Below are 13,574 nucleotides of genomic sequence, written 5' to 3' on the forward strand. Positions count from 1 at the left end.
AATTCCTATCAGTCACAGTGCTATTCAGAGTGTAAATACAGCTCGCAGATGTACTGATAGAGCTATTTTAATTAGCAATAGCTTTACGTTTTATGATGTGTTTGTGCTTCTATGGTAGGAACATAGAGACATCTTTATAATATGATTGGAATCTACTAATCTGTCTGTTTTGTAAGTTTGGGATTTTTTAGACTACGTATTTTTAAAGCAGAAAACATCTGAGCCTAAAACACAAAAGTCTGATTTAGTTTGCCCAGACACTTTGGAACAACAGTAATAAACCAGAGTTCTGAGGCCTTTTTTATATCAGTTCATGTGGTAAAACTATTTTTTCAACTATGCTGATCTTTAAAGTTCATGTGTTTATTTTATACTCTTTCAGGTTTTACAAGATGAACTTGAAAATCGCTCTAATCAGGTGCGATGTGCAGAGAAAAAATTACAGCACAAAGAACTGGAGTCCCAAGAACAGGTACCCATCTCCTTTCCTAGTTGGCTTGTTTGGTTGCTTTCTCTGGGTCAAGGAGCTCATGCATTACCTGTTCCAGCTGGGATAGCTTGGCTGCAAGTAACAGAATACCTTTTATTCTTTTTTTTTTTTGTATTCTTTATTCTTTTATTGCCTTTTATTATTAGTCTGTAGGTTAGGGCAGGCTCTGACTCCACATCCTGTGTGCTTCATTCTAAAAGTGATTCCAAGATGGCTACAGCAGTGGCAGACCTCCTGCCCAAATCTGCACTATCCAGAGGCAGAAAGGGACTGTCCATTTTTAGTTCTCCTTCTTAATGAGTAAGGAAATCTTTCCCAGAACCACACAGGTCCTTTCACGTCTCATAGGCCAGAGCAGGTTACATGCTCAACCTGGCATACCCAGTCCATGGCAAGAGGACTGAGAAGACCAAAACTAGCCTAGAACGATCAGGATCCACCTGCTGGTGATGGAATTAGGAGAGGAAGGTAACCTGGGACAAAAGAGAGGGGAGATGGATGTTGAATATGTAGCCAACAGTGTCTGCTGAGTCATTATTATAGTAAATGGACATTATTTTATTATAGTTAGGGACATAAATCATGTTCTCCTTTGAATTTTAGTTGCCTCTTCTTTCTTCCCACTCTATTTAAAATAAATGAAATAGAAACTAGAATAATCAGTCTATGACAATAGCTAACGACCTATTTTTAAATGTCAGGATTGTTTTCACACAACTCTTCTGGTTATAATAAATTACACTTAATGATACTTTTGACAATAAAGTAAAAAAGTCATCATGTATCAATAGAGAACATAAGTCTTAATGAAACCTTTTATAAGCACATTGTCCTCAGCCATTGAGTGTAGAATTGCTAACATTTTTCTACATGTCACCAATCTATTATGTACAGAACCTGACAGAGGTATTTACAGATCTTTAGACTTTGGTTATCTCATAGTGAAACTCAGTACAGGAGTTTTATCACGAGAAGGGAAGTTTTCTTTAATCTCCAGAGATGTTTACAAACAGGATCCCATGGTAGAGAATTGTACAAAATGGCAGAAGTAATACCTAATATATGCTCAATATTAGTTATATATGTATACATAATATACAAAAAATACATATATACACATATGTATTATACAGGGTATACACAACGTAGTTAATAATAGGGGAACAAAATAAAATAATACTATGAATAGAATAGCAGAATGAGTAACTATACTTTATCAAGGGCGTACAAGGTGGCAGACACTGTACAAGAAGCAGGACACATATCGGTTCATTTAATTCTCACAATCACCATGTAAGGTCAGTATTATCGTCTGCATTTTATAGATGGCACACTAAAACCCAGAGTGGTTGATTAACTTGTCCTAGATCACACAGCTAACAAATAGTAGAATTTGTTAGCTGAATTTCAAACCTTTCCCCCTTTCCTGACAATTTTTAAGTTAAATTTCTAATTAATGAAAAACTGAATAGCAATGATAGGGATTATCATTATCTTACTAAAGATGGCAGGAAAACAAACATACTATTCCAGACCCCTGGTACAGTTGCAAATGCCATTGACCATCCAAGGAGAAAAGCAAAAAACACAGGGAAAAAAAGGTATAGCCGATTTGACCACAGATGAAGATACCTCCCGGATGGATTCATGGGATTGTGGAAGTCCCGTCAGCATGGTCAGCTAAGCTCCATCCTCTATTGAAGATACGTGTAACTAAAAGAAGAAAAGACAAGCTTCTTAAAAGCAGGAAAAGGTCCTCCCTGGAGGATTGAAGCTTCTCCAGTTTGTGGAAAAATATAACTTAAGGTAAAACTTTGTTGACATCACTTTAATTCATGGCAAAACTTCACACAAAAAATTCCATAATATATTGAGAGTAGGGAAATTAAGAAATCCCAAATGAACAATAGAGAAGGACTCAGGAACTACTCTCCGTCTTTTTTTTATTGACTCCCTTTTGATCATCAAAGTTGCTTTCATCTTTGTAGTGACAATAGCTCTTTAGAATATTTCTTACACTAATTCCTGATATCTCCTATTAGGCTACAGTTTACCAAAGAAATGTCAGGAAATACCCCTGGGTAAAGCTGAATATTTCATAATCTGCAACCATGAGATGTTGGGCTCTTTCCACAAGGTCCTAGGGTGTAGCTTGAGAGGGGAAAAAAATGCCAGTTGTTTCATCAAAACTGAACAGCGAATGATAGGCATTTTATACATGCTATTCAACTATATGTCATTTAATTTAAGCTTTTATTTTATCTCAATTTGACCTATGTCCTCCTTTAAATCTGTGACACTAGTAGAAGTAGTCAAACTGATTAGAACTATTGTCGTGAAGCATTTTTAAAGATCTGCTTATCTATGAGCTTACTGAGGCTTACTAAAATGTTGAAATTGTTATGCCCTGGTTTTCTATTTTGTCACCCATCAAAGCAAGTGCAATGTTGTCAAACAACTGAAATGTGTGTGAAACAGCTACTTAGAACTTTCCTATTTTTCTTTTCAACCAAATATTATTATCCTGATACTAGTTGCATAAAGAATCAAAATTGAAACTGGCAGAATTACAAAGCACAATTTCCTAGGCTGCTTTTTTTAAGTTGCTTCCTTAAAAAGAGTTCAAACTGTTTCTGCTTTTAATTTAAGAAAAATTTCTGTGTTTTGATTCTATAAAAACAAAAAATGAATGAGGCATTTTAAAAGTTGTGTTTTTAATTACAAGCAAAAAGCTGCTTCTCATCAGGCCTTGATGGGCGGTGTCCTTGCTGCCTGCCACTTGCCTTGGTGCCATCGGCTCTGTCCTCGTCTCCTCACGTTGACAGATGAGCAAACAGAGGCCCCAGAGAGGGCATGTTCCTTGGTGGGTACAACGGGTTAATCTGCCCCTTATGTAGTTTCAAGAGAAAGAACACAAACAGAATTAGAAAATGCTAGTTTTTTTATCTGTGGACCTTACAAAAACAGGATCTTTCCTTTAATCCGTAAGTAGTAAAATAATTTAAAATTATTATTACTTTTATCCAGACAAGGAGCTAATGGTTTCTCACACCAGATAAAATCTGTGTAAGAACCCCATAATTTCAGCAAAGGAGGGGAGGTCAGAGCTCTGATCCAACTTCTTCTTTGTACAAGGAAACTGAGTCATCAGGAAAGGAGGTGACTTCCCTGATGTGCAGCACAGGCTGGGGCAACATGCAGTCTGCTCACTTCTGAGGTTTTATCCTCTACTGTTTAAACACTGCACAAAATGGACACATGCCATCTGTCACTCGGGTTCAGGTATAGATTAAAAAAGTATGGGTAGGGCGGCGCCTGTGGCTCACTGAGCAGGGCGCCGGCCCCATATACCGAGGGTGGCGGGTTCAAACCCAGCCCCGGCCAAACTGCAACAAAAAAATAGCCGGGCATTGTGGTGGGCACCTGTAGTCCCAGCTACTCGGGAGGCTGAGGCAGGAGGCTCGCCTAAGCCCAGGAGTTGGAGGTTGCTGTGAGCTGTGTGACACCACGGCACTCTACAGAGGGCAATAAAGTAAAACTCTGTCTCTACAAAAAAAAAAAAAAAGTATGGGTAAAACCAAAATTCACTTTTGGGAGCAAACAATGTTTTATTATTCACCATGAGACTAGATAATTTGGTCTGATAAATTAGAGAAAATAAAAAGGAGACAAGAAGTAATCTAAAAGTTTGCTTGGTCCACTTAACACTGTGTAAAGCATGAATTTATCAAAAGGCATTAAACAACATCAGATACTAACAGACTATATTGTGGATATTAACATATCAAAACCCCTGTCTCAAACCGGCTACCTTAACATTTGAAAGTATGAATAGCTTTAAAATTACATTGGTCAATTTCCCAGAAGATTATTTTAAATAAATTAGTGAGAAAAAAACAATATTGCAGAACTCTCCTAATAAATAAAATACAGTGCTGAGCATTTCACAGGAATGTCACTATTTACTCAATACATGACAAGCATTTTGAGCTTTTGACGAGCACATTGTATAGACAGTGCTGAATAAGATAGACCCTGCCCTCAAGGAGTTCACGTCTAGTAAAGGAGTTACGTGTAAAATGCAGACTCCAGGCATGAACTGAAAGTTGATTCTTTTTCCAAATGGTTTGGAAGCTTGGGACACAGATGTGGAAAGGACACAGCCTTGGTCCTGCCTTCCATCTTCACTGACCTTGTGGGGAAGGGAGGGGAAGATCTTGCCAGGAAAAGGTTAGGGCCCCACCACCCAGGCAGGTTTTGGCCCCTGCTGACTTGGGGGTGCTGCAGGCATTGCAGCCCTCACGAGTACAGGGTCCTTCTGGGGCTGGCCAAAGAGAGTCAGTGCTTCCGCCAGGCTTCTCGTGAAAGCACCTGGCTCCCACCGTGCCTCGCTGCTTCTGCCGCTCCAGGGGACCTCTCTGTGTCCAGTTGGTTTCGTTCTGGGTCTTATATGGTGTGTCCAAGCTTTAAAGGCACAAGTTACCCATAAATTGTTTTAAAATATATAAATCCCAGTTACACTTTAGCATTTCCGTCACAATTTTGCAGCAACCAACTTCACATTTAACGTATCGGTTAGTTTCGGAGATAGTCTAGTGACCAAAAACAAGTATCAGAGGTGATTGTGTGTGTTTAGGGGTTGGGGGCTGGAGGCAGAGGTTGTCACAGAGATAACCCCACACACACACACACACACACAGAGGAAACAGCAGAGGCCTTGAGGACTACTATGCTGCAGTGGGAAAAGCACTTGCTGGGTCTAAATACACTTTTGTCCGTGCTAATCATGGGTAAGTCTCTTAACCCCTCTGGAAAATGTTGGTAATAATATCTTCCCACGGGATTTTCAGGAACATCAAAACAAGATAATGTGCATAAAAATATTTCAGGAGCTATAAAGCATTATGGACATGCAGTGTATGTGATTACAGTTCTTCATGAAGGAGAAGGGACACCTGGGCAGAGCGTTAACCCAGAGGAAGGACCTTCTAGGAGAAGGGACACCTGGGCAGAGCGTTAACCCAGAGGAAGGACCTTCTAGGAGAAGGGACACCTGGGCAGAGCGTTAACCCAGAGGAAGGACCTTCTAGGAGAAGGGACACCTGGGCAGAGCGTTAACCCAGAGGAAGGACCTTCTAGTCAGGGAACAGAATGAGGGAAGGCAGGAGCTCACTGAGCCCTGAGTCATAGCTTGGCCAGAGGGTAGTATCAGTGAAAAACAAAACAAGACCAGAAATTTAGTTTTGTTCATTTTCTCCATTAAAGGGGAGGTGGTCCTTTGGTCCTTTCTTACTGAGCATCTTCTCTGTACTTGTTACTTAGCTTGTGGTGCATGTCAGGACAAGTGGTGGCCAGTTATGATGCCATGCGGAGGGGCTGGGTCATTTGGTGCATGACGTGGTTATCAGCGAGTGAGGATCTCTTTCTTTACTGGGGAGTGTTGCATGATGGTGATTATCCTTTACAAAGATATCCGGCAGGGTAGATGAGATGAACACGAAATGAAAGGCACCAATTCAGAGGCTACCACACTAAAATTCACATTACTAACCACAAGAGAAACAGGGAAGGCTTGAACTAGGTGTTGTCAAAGGAAATAGGAAGAAAGTATAAATGTGAAGATTCATTTAAAATGAAAAATTACGGAATGCAGAAATTTAGGGTGCAAAAGAAAGGAATGTATCAAAAATAATCCCCCGTTTCTGAACTGAGAAGCTGGCGTAGACAGCGGTGTGTGACTGTGAGGTGCGGCACCTGAGACGCCGGCGGGAGGACCTGCATTTGCAGGCGTGAGGTTGGATACCCAGATCTGGGACTCAGGAAAGCCCTCAGAGGGTAAAACGTCAGAGCTTTCTTGCCAGGGATCCAGCAGATGTGCAGTATTGGGTGATACTCACAGGGGAGAGCCTGGAGAGAGGTTAGAGGGCTGTGGGCAGACCCTTGCCCATATCCAGGGGCTCAGAGATGGGAGGGAGCGTGCAAAGTGGGGATTCAAAAGGAACAGGCAGAGAGCTACGTGCAGATCCCAGAGAGCTTGATGCCATGCAAACCAAGGAAAGAGAGTTTCCTGGGGTGGCACCTGGGGCTCAAAGGAGTAGGGCACCGGCCCCATATGCCGGAGGTGGTGGGTTCAAACCCAGCCCCGGCCAAAAAGAAAAGTGCTAAAAAATAAAAAAAGGAAAAGAAATAAAAGAGAGTTTCCCACTGGACTATTAGCTCTTTGGGGTAAGCACCTGACTGGTCACCTTCATAGTGTCCACCAGTGCTTGTTGAATTGAATCGCTCTGTAAAGGCTTTACTGTCCAGAGCCCCTGTCCTCAAAATGGCCATGCCCACCCCAGGACTCTCTTTCATCTGTACTCTTGTGCTCTTTCTGTGGTCCCACCTGACAGGTTTTTCTACCCACTGCCTCAGTAGGTCGCGTACTCTTAGGGTGCAACATGGAGCTGGGACTGTGCCATGTTTATCCTGGTATCTCAGCCTGGCCCATCTGGTGCTCAGTGAATTCATGGGAAGAAGAAATCTGGGAGAGAAAGGGAGAGGGATGGAAAAAGGGAGAGAGGGAGGATTAACAACATCACACACTACCACAAATGGGTTAATAAATTGTGGTACATGTACACCATGGAATATTACGCAGCCTTAAAGAAAGATGGAGACTTTACCTCTTTCATGTTTGGTAAATGGATGGAGCTGGAACATATTCTTCTTAGTAAAGTATCTCAAGAATGGAAGAAAAAGTATCCAATGTACTCAGCCCTACTATGAAACTAATTTATGGCTTTCACATGAAAGCTATAACCCAGTTATAACCTGAGAATAGAGGGAAGGGGGAAAGGGAGAGGAGGGAGGGGGGAGGTGGGCAGAGGGAGGGTGATTGGTGGGATTACACCTGCGGTGCATCTTACAAGGGTATATGTGAACCTTAGTAAATGTAGAATATAAATGTCTTAACACAATAACTAAGAAAATGCCAGGAAGGCAATGTTAACCAGTGTGATGAAAATGTGTCAAACGGTCTATAAAACCAGTGTATAGTGCCCCATGATCTCATTAATGTACACAGCTATGATTTAATAATAAAAAACAGCAACAACAACAACATCACACATTAAAGGAGGGAGGGGAGGGGAGAGATGCAGAGGGAAGAAGGATTACCAGCATCACATTCAACTGGGAATTTGAGGATGAGGAGTTCCAAAAGCCACTGTACTTGGGTAATGATCACAGGCCCTTGGTATTGGGCCTCCTAAACATATTCTAAGTGACTTCTTCTAAGCCTATTCTTATATAGATTTTTTAAAATAAGTATTATAAATATTCTTTTATCATTTTCATCAGGGTGATCATTTTATCTGGTAGGATCATTCATGGCCTCTTGTGGTTTCTCTGGGCTGTCAGCTATTCCCCAGACATTATAGCACCAAGCAGGCTCATAGGCTAGGGGGGAAAAAGAGAAAGCAGAATGTCCATGCCCTGTCCATGCCCTGCCCATGCGGCCCACCCACTTTTCTGCTTCCTTCTAGAGCAGGGCAGAATGTCCTTCCAAATCTCTCCTGCAAGATGCCGCAAACAGGCCAAACCAGAAAAGGCATCAAAAAGTCCTTTATTTTCTCTACAGATAAAATTAGCATTTCACTGATTCCTTCCTAGGTTCGTGGGTTTTAAGCATAAAATTTTGTTTCTTTGGGGCAATGTTAGACATCTCCGGAAGTGTCTGAGCTCCTTCTCTCTGTTATCCCATTACAACTATTATCATTCGCATTCCCAAAGAGTTTATTTGCCTCCCACAATGCCCAGTGATCTGTTGGGGAGTAGCGTGGATATTAGAAAAACCAAAATCAATAAGTTTATTTTTATTTTATTGTTAAATCATAGCTGTGTACGTTAGTGCAATCAAGGGGTACAATGTGCTGGTTTCATATACAATCTGAAATAGTCTCATCAAACTGTTCAATGTAGCCTTCATGGCATTTTCTTAGTTATTGTATGTAGACATTTGTATTCTGCATTTAGTAAGTTTCGCCTGTACCCATTCTACGATGCACCGTAGGTGTGGCCCCATGCATTACCCTCCCTCCACCCTAAACTCCCTACTCCCTTCCCCTCTCTTGGCCCTTTCCCCATAGTCTTGTGCTATAGTTGGGTTATAGCCTTCATGTGAAAGCTATAAATTAGCTTCATAGTAGGGCTGAGTACATTGGATACTTTTTCTTCCATTCCCGAGATACTTTGCTAAGAAGAATATGTTCCAGCTCCATCCATGTAAACATGAAAGAGGTATAGTCTCCATCTTTCTTTAAGGCTGCATAATATTCCATGGTATACATGTAGTATAGTATACCAGTCCATTCGTGGGTCGATGGGCACCTGGGCTTCTTCCATGACTTAGCAATTATGAATTGGGCTGCAATAAACATTCTGGTACAGATGTCTTTGTTATATTGTGATTTTTGCTCTTCTGGGTATACCTAGCAAAGGAATTATAGGATTGAATGGCAGGTCTATTTTTAGATCTCTAAGTATTCCCCAAACATTATTCCAAAAGGAACGTATTAGTGTGCATTCCCCTTAGCAGTGTAGAAGTGTGCCCTTTTCTTTGCATCCACGGCAGCATCTCTGGTTTTGGGATTTTGTTATGTGGGCTACTCTTACTGGGGTTAGGTGATATCTCAAAGTAGTTTTGATTCGCATTTCTCTGATGATTAAGGATGATGAGCTTTTTTTCACGTGTCTGTAGACCATGCATCTGTCTTCTTTAGAGAAGTTTCTCTTCAAATCCTTTGCCCACCCTGAGATGGTATCACTTATTCTTTTCTTGCTAATACATTTGAGTTCTCTGTGGATTCTGGTTATTAAACCTTTATTGGAGACATAACCTGCAAATAGTTTCTCCCATTCTGAGGGCTGTCTGCTTGCTTTACTTACTATATTCTTGGCTGTGCAGAAGCTTTTTAGTTTGATCAGATCCCAGTAATGTATTTTTGATACTGCTTCAATTGCCTGGGGAGTCCTCCTCGTAAAATATTCACCCAGGCTGATTCCTTCAAGAGTTTTCCCTACACTTTCTTCAAGTATTTTTATAGTTTCATGTCTTAAGTTTAAATCTTTTTTTTTATTAATATTAAATCATAGCTGTGTACATTAATGTGATCATGGGGCACCATACATTGGTTTTATAAACAGTTTGACACATTTTCATCACACTGGTTAATATAGCCTTCCTGGCATTTTCTTAGTTATTGTGTTAAGACAATTATATTCTACATTTACTAAGTTTCACATGTACCCTTGTAAGATGCACTGCAGGTGTAATCCCACCTCTCACCCTCCCTCTGCCCATCCTCCCCCTTCCCTCCCCTCCCTCTCCCTCTTCCCCATATTCTTAGGTTATAACTGGGTTATGGCTTTCATATGAAAACCAAAACTTAGTTTCATAGTAGGGCTGAGTACATTGGATACTTTTTCTTCCATTCTTGAGATACTTTACTAAGAAGAATATGTTCCAGCTCCATCCATGTAAACATGAACGAGGTAAAGTCTCCATCTTTCTTTAAGGCTGCATAATAATCCAAGTTTAAATCTTTTATCCAGTGAGAGTCTATCTTAGTTAATGGTGAAAGGTGTGGGTCCAGTTTCAGTCTTTTACAGGTTGCCAGCCAGTTCACCCAGCACCATTTGTTAAATAGGGAATCTTTTCCCCACTGAATGTTTTTAATTGGCTTGCCAAAGATCAAATAATGGTAAGTAGCTGGATTCGTCTCTTGGTTCTCTATTCTGTTCCAGACATCTACTTCTCTGTTTTTGTGCCAGTACCATGCTGTTTTGATCACTATCGATTTATAGTATAGTCTCAGGTCTGGTAGCGTGATTCCTCCTGCTTTGTTTTTATTGCTGAGTAATGTTTTGGCTATTCGAGGTTTTTTCTGATTCCATATAAAACAAAGTATTATTTTTTCAAGATCTTTAAAATGTGACAATGGAGCTTTAATAGGAATTGCATTAAAATTATATATTGCTTTGGGTAGTATAGACAATTTAACAATGTTGATTCTTCCCAGCCATGAGCATGGTATGTTTTTCCATCTGTTAACATCTTTGGCTAATGGATAGCGCTGCTTATCTTTAAACCACCTCAGTCAACATCAAGGGCAACCAGCAAATCTATGGAGTCATAGGCAGCCTTAAAGAAGAAGACGCTACGGAGACAGAAAATCAATTAAGCAATAATCGTGACAATTATTAAAAGGAAGAATTGGTCTTCTACCAGATTTCCAAGCCTTTAATTTACATTTTCCATCAAGGATTTTCAAACTTCACAGTCTTAGATGCTGTTGGCTAACTCATCTGTAGTGAAATCTATTTGAAAGTACTAACAACTCAAAACGATGTTTCATCCCAAAGCACTTTATAAAAACAGGAATTGCAACAGAAATATAATTCAAATACTTGTATTGACTTTTCATGTTTAATGGTTATTATTCTGGTTTGTTTCAAGTAATTTTAATAACCACAGTTTATTTACAAAATTCAGACTAATTCTTTTGTTCCTATGCCAACAAAATACATTTGTCCCTAGACAGCTGGCATGATGCATCATCCTAAGATGAGTTGTTATGGGAGATAGAGCCACATTTAATTTTGGCCACATCTTATTCTCAGTGACAGTTTGAATTACTTGCCTGTGTTCTCTGGGAAAAAAAAAAAAAAAACACTTGAACTAGTGTCAAGGACATTCATATTTTTATGAAAATACACATCGCATTAAAGTATTTCTTATAAATCAGTCATTCTAGTAGATTTCAGTGACAAAGCAAGTCAAATACTTATACCCAAACCCCTGCTAAAAATGACATAGGGCGATCACGACGGCAGCTTTAGGGACTGAAAGCACTCTTCTAGCGTGAATGTGCTCCGCATTGCCTCTTTGCTTTCCTGAGAGGCCCTTTGTTTTTCACTTCACTAGGCTTACTGTGCAGGGGGAGGAGAGAGGAGGCAGGATCCCTTATGTGCCTGCTGTATGTTTTTAATCCTGTGCTTTGCTGACATACCAAATCTGAGTGTCAGCAAAGCACCCACTGCATCATTGCAGCTGTTTTTCCACAAAGCGTTTTCCACATTGTTGAAGTGATTCTTCATCCTTGCAGTGAACACTGGGGCGTGATGAAGATGGTGAGAGCCATGGGATTACTCAGGACTCTAAGCCAGGGCGGGAGGGTTCAGAGCCAGGCTTTGCCTGCCTGCAGCTGGGTCTCATCTTGTACTCCTGTAATAAAGTAAGGGGATAGTATATTCTCACACCTTTGGTTAAATTTGAAAGATAATTTTAGCTTTAATTTGGATCTTTTTTAAAATGATTTTTTCAGTCCAAGAATGATTTAATCAAATGATTTACTCCAAACCAATATATTATGGAGGCACTTAAAGAATAAAGCAGAAACAAAGACTTAAAATCAAGTTATGTTCTATCTCACCTTTTAAAATTGGTGGGCAAGAAGAATTATCAAGCATTATCCTGAGTAACTGAATATGATTTCCAGGAAGATGGAAAGGAATATATACATACTGTATACAGAGGTTGCCCAAAAAATGTATATACATTTTAATAAAGAAAGAAAACTTTATTAAAATTGTAATACTCAATATATGCCAATAACAAAAGGTATATACAAGTCATGCTATGCTCTTTTTTTTTTTTTTTGCTTTCAATTTCAGCTGGCTCTCACTCTTCTTAGTTTGAAGGTTTTTTCTTTTCTTTTTTTTTTCTGTTCTTCCTTTAGCAATTCTCTTGCCCTTCACCTCCCAAGTAGCTGGGATTACAGGCGCCCGGCTATTTTTTTTTTTTTTTTGGTAGAGACGGGGTTTCACTCTGGCTCACTCCTGCTCATACTGGTCTCCAACCTCCGAGCTCAGGAAATCCACCCACCTCGGCCTCCCACAGCTCTGGGACTACAGGCGTGAGCCACCACACCCGGCCTATGCTGCTCTTAGAATTGCAGAAGTCAAATGTGGCTTGAGTATTACAAATTTAATACAGTCTTTTCCTTTCTTAAAGCATGTATACATTTTTTGGCACTGTGTGTGTATTATATACTCCTGAACAATATCCTACCAAGGTTTACTTTCCTGACAGCTACTATGCACTGAATTCATAGAATTAAGTGAACAGCTGGAAAGGGGAAGCAAGAGATAAACATAATGATGGTGAAAGAGGGTGGGGGTGAGCCAGCATGGTTCTAAGACAGAAAGGTCCTGTGTCTATTCAGACAGTCTAGGATGCCACTTAACTTGCAATTCCTTTTTTAACTAAATCCAACCAGAAAAGATCTCCTTCTCTTGTTAAGAAAGGTCTGTTTTGGGCGGTGCCTGTGGCTCAGTGAGTAGGGCGCCGGCCCCATATGCCGAGGGTGGCGGGTCAAACCCAGCCCCGGCTGAACTGCAACAGAAAAATAGCCGGGCGTTGTGGCGGGCGCCTGTAGTCCCTGCTGCTCGGGAGGCTGAGGCAAGAGGATCGCGTAAGCCCAAGAGTTAGAGGTTGCTGTGAGCCGTGTGACGCCACGGCACTCTACCGAGGGCGGTACAGTGACACTCTGTCTCTACAAAAAAAAAAAAAAAAAAAAAGAAAGAAAAAAAGAAAAGAAAGGTCTGTTTTGAGATAGCAGCGACTGAAATTGTTTATTATCAAACAAAGGACAGAACAAAGAGATTTTAGAGGCATCAGATGTGTATTCGTTTAAACTAGAGATTAGGAAAGAAAGGTGATCTTTTAATGCAACTAGACAATTCAGAAGTCAAAAAGGCTATTTGGATCTATTTTCCAAATGTAGAAAGTTGTCATGGGAGATACATCCCGATGATGTAGATAATCTGTTGGATTTCTATACAGAATTAGAGGGTGCAGTTCTAGTAAGAAAAAATATTATCAGAAAATGTTCAAATGCAAAAAATAATTTGTTGACTTAAATGGAAAAATTAGAACTAGTGAAGAGTATAATAATTGGCATTATTAAAATATTATGAAGGCCTATTTTGAGTCAGACAACTAAAACTTGGCTCTCAGTGTATAGAAAGACATGGGAAAAGG

At 40.2% G+C, this 13,574-nt stretch overlaps 1 protein-coding gene across 4 annotated transcripts in view; it reads left to right on the forward strand.

The window, feature by feature from the left end:
• CEP112 (centrosomal protein 112) overlaps positions 1–13,574 on the forward strand; it is a 519,949-nt gene that overhangs the window by 471,538 nt on the left and 34,837 nt on the right. For all 4 annotated transcript variants that reach the window (XM_053568367.1, XM_053568366.1, XM_053568368.1 and 1 more), the window contains one exon: positions 383–472. In XM_053568367.1, the coding sequence (XP_053424342.1) occupies positions 383–472 (90 nt within the window). The remainder of the gene's footprint in view (positions 1–382; positions 473–13,574) is intronic.

The sequence above is a fragment of the Nycticebus coucang genome, chromosome 18 (genome assembly GCF_027406575.1).
Source record: "Nycticebus coucang isolate mNycCou1 chromosome 18, mNycCou1.pri, whole genome shotgun sequence".
NCBI lineage: Eukaryota > Metazoa > Chordata > Mammalia > Primates > Lorisidae > Nycticebus > Nycticebus coucang.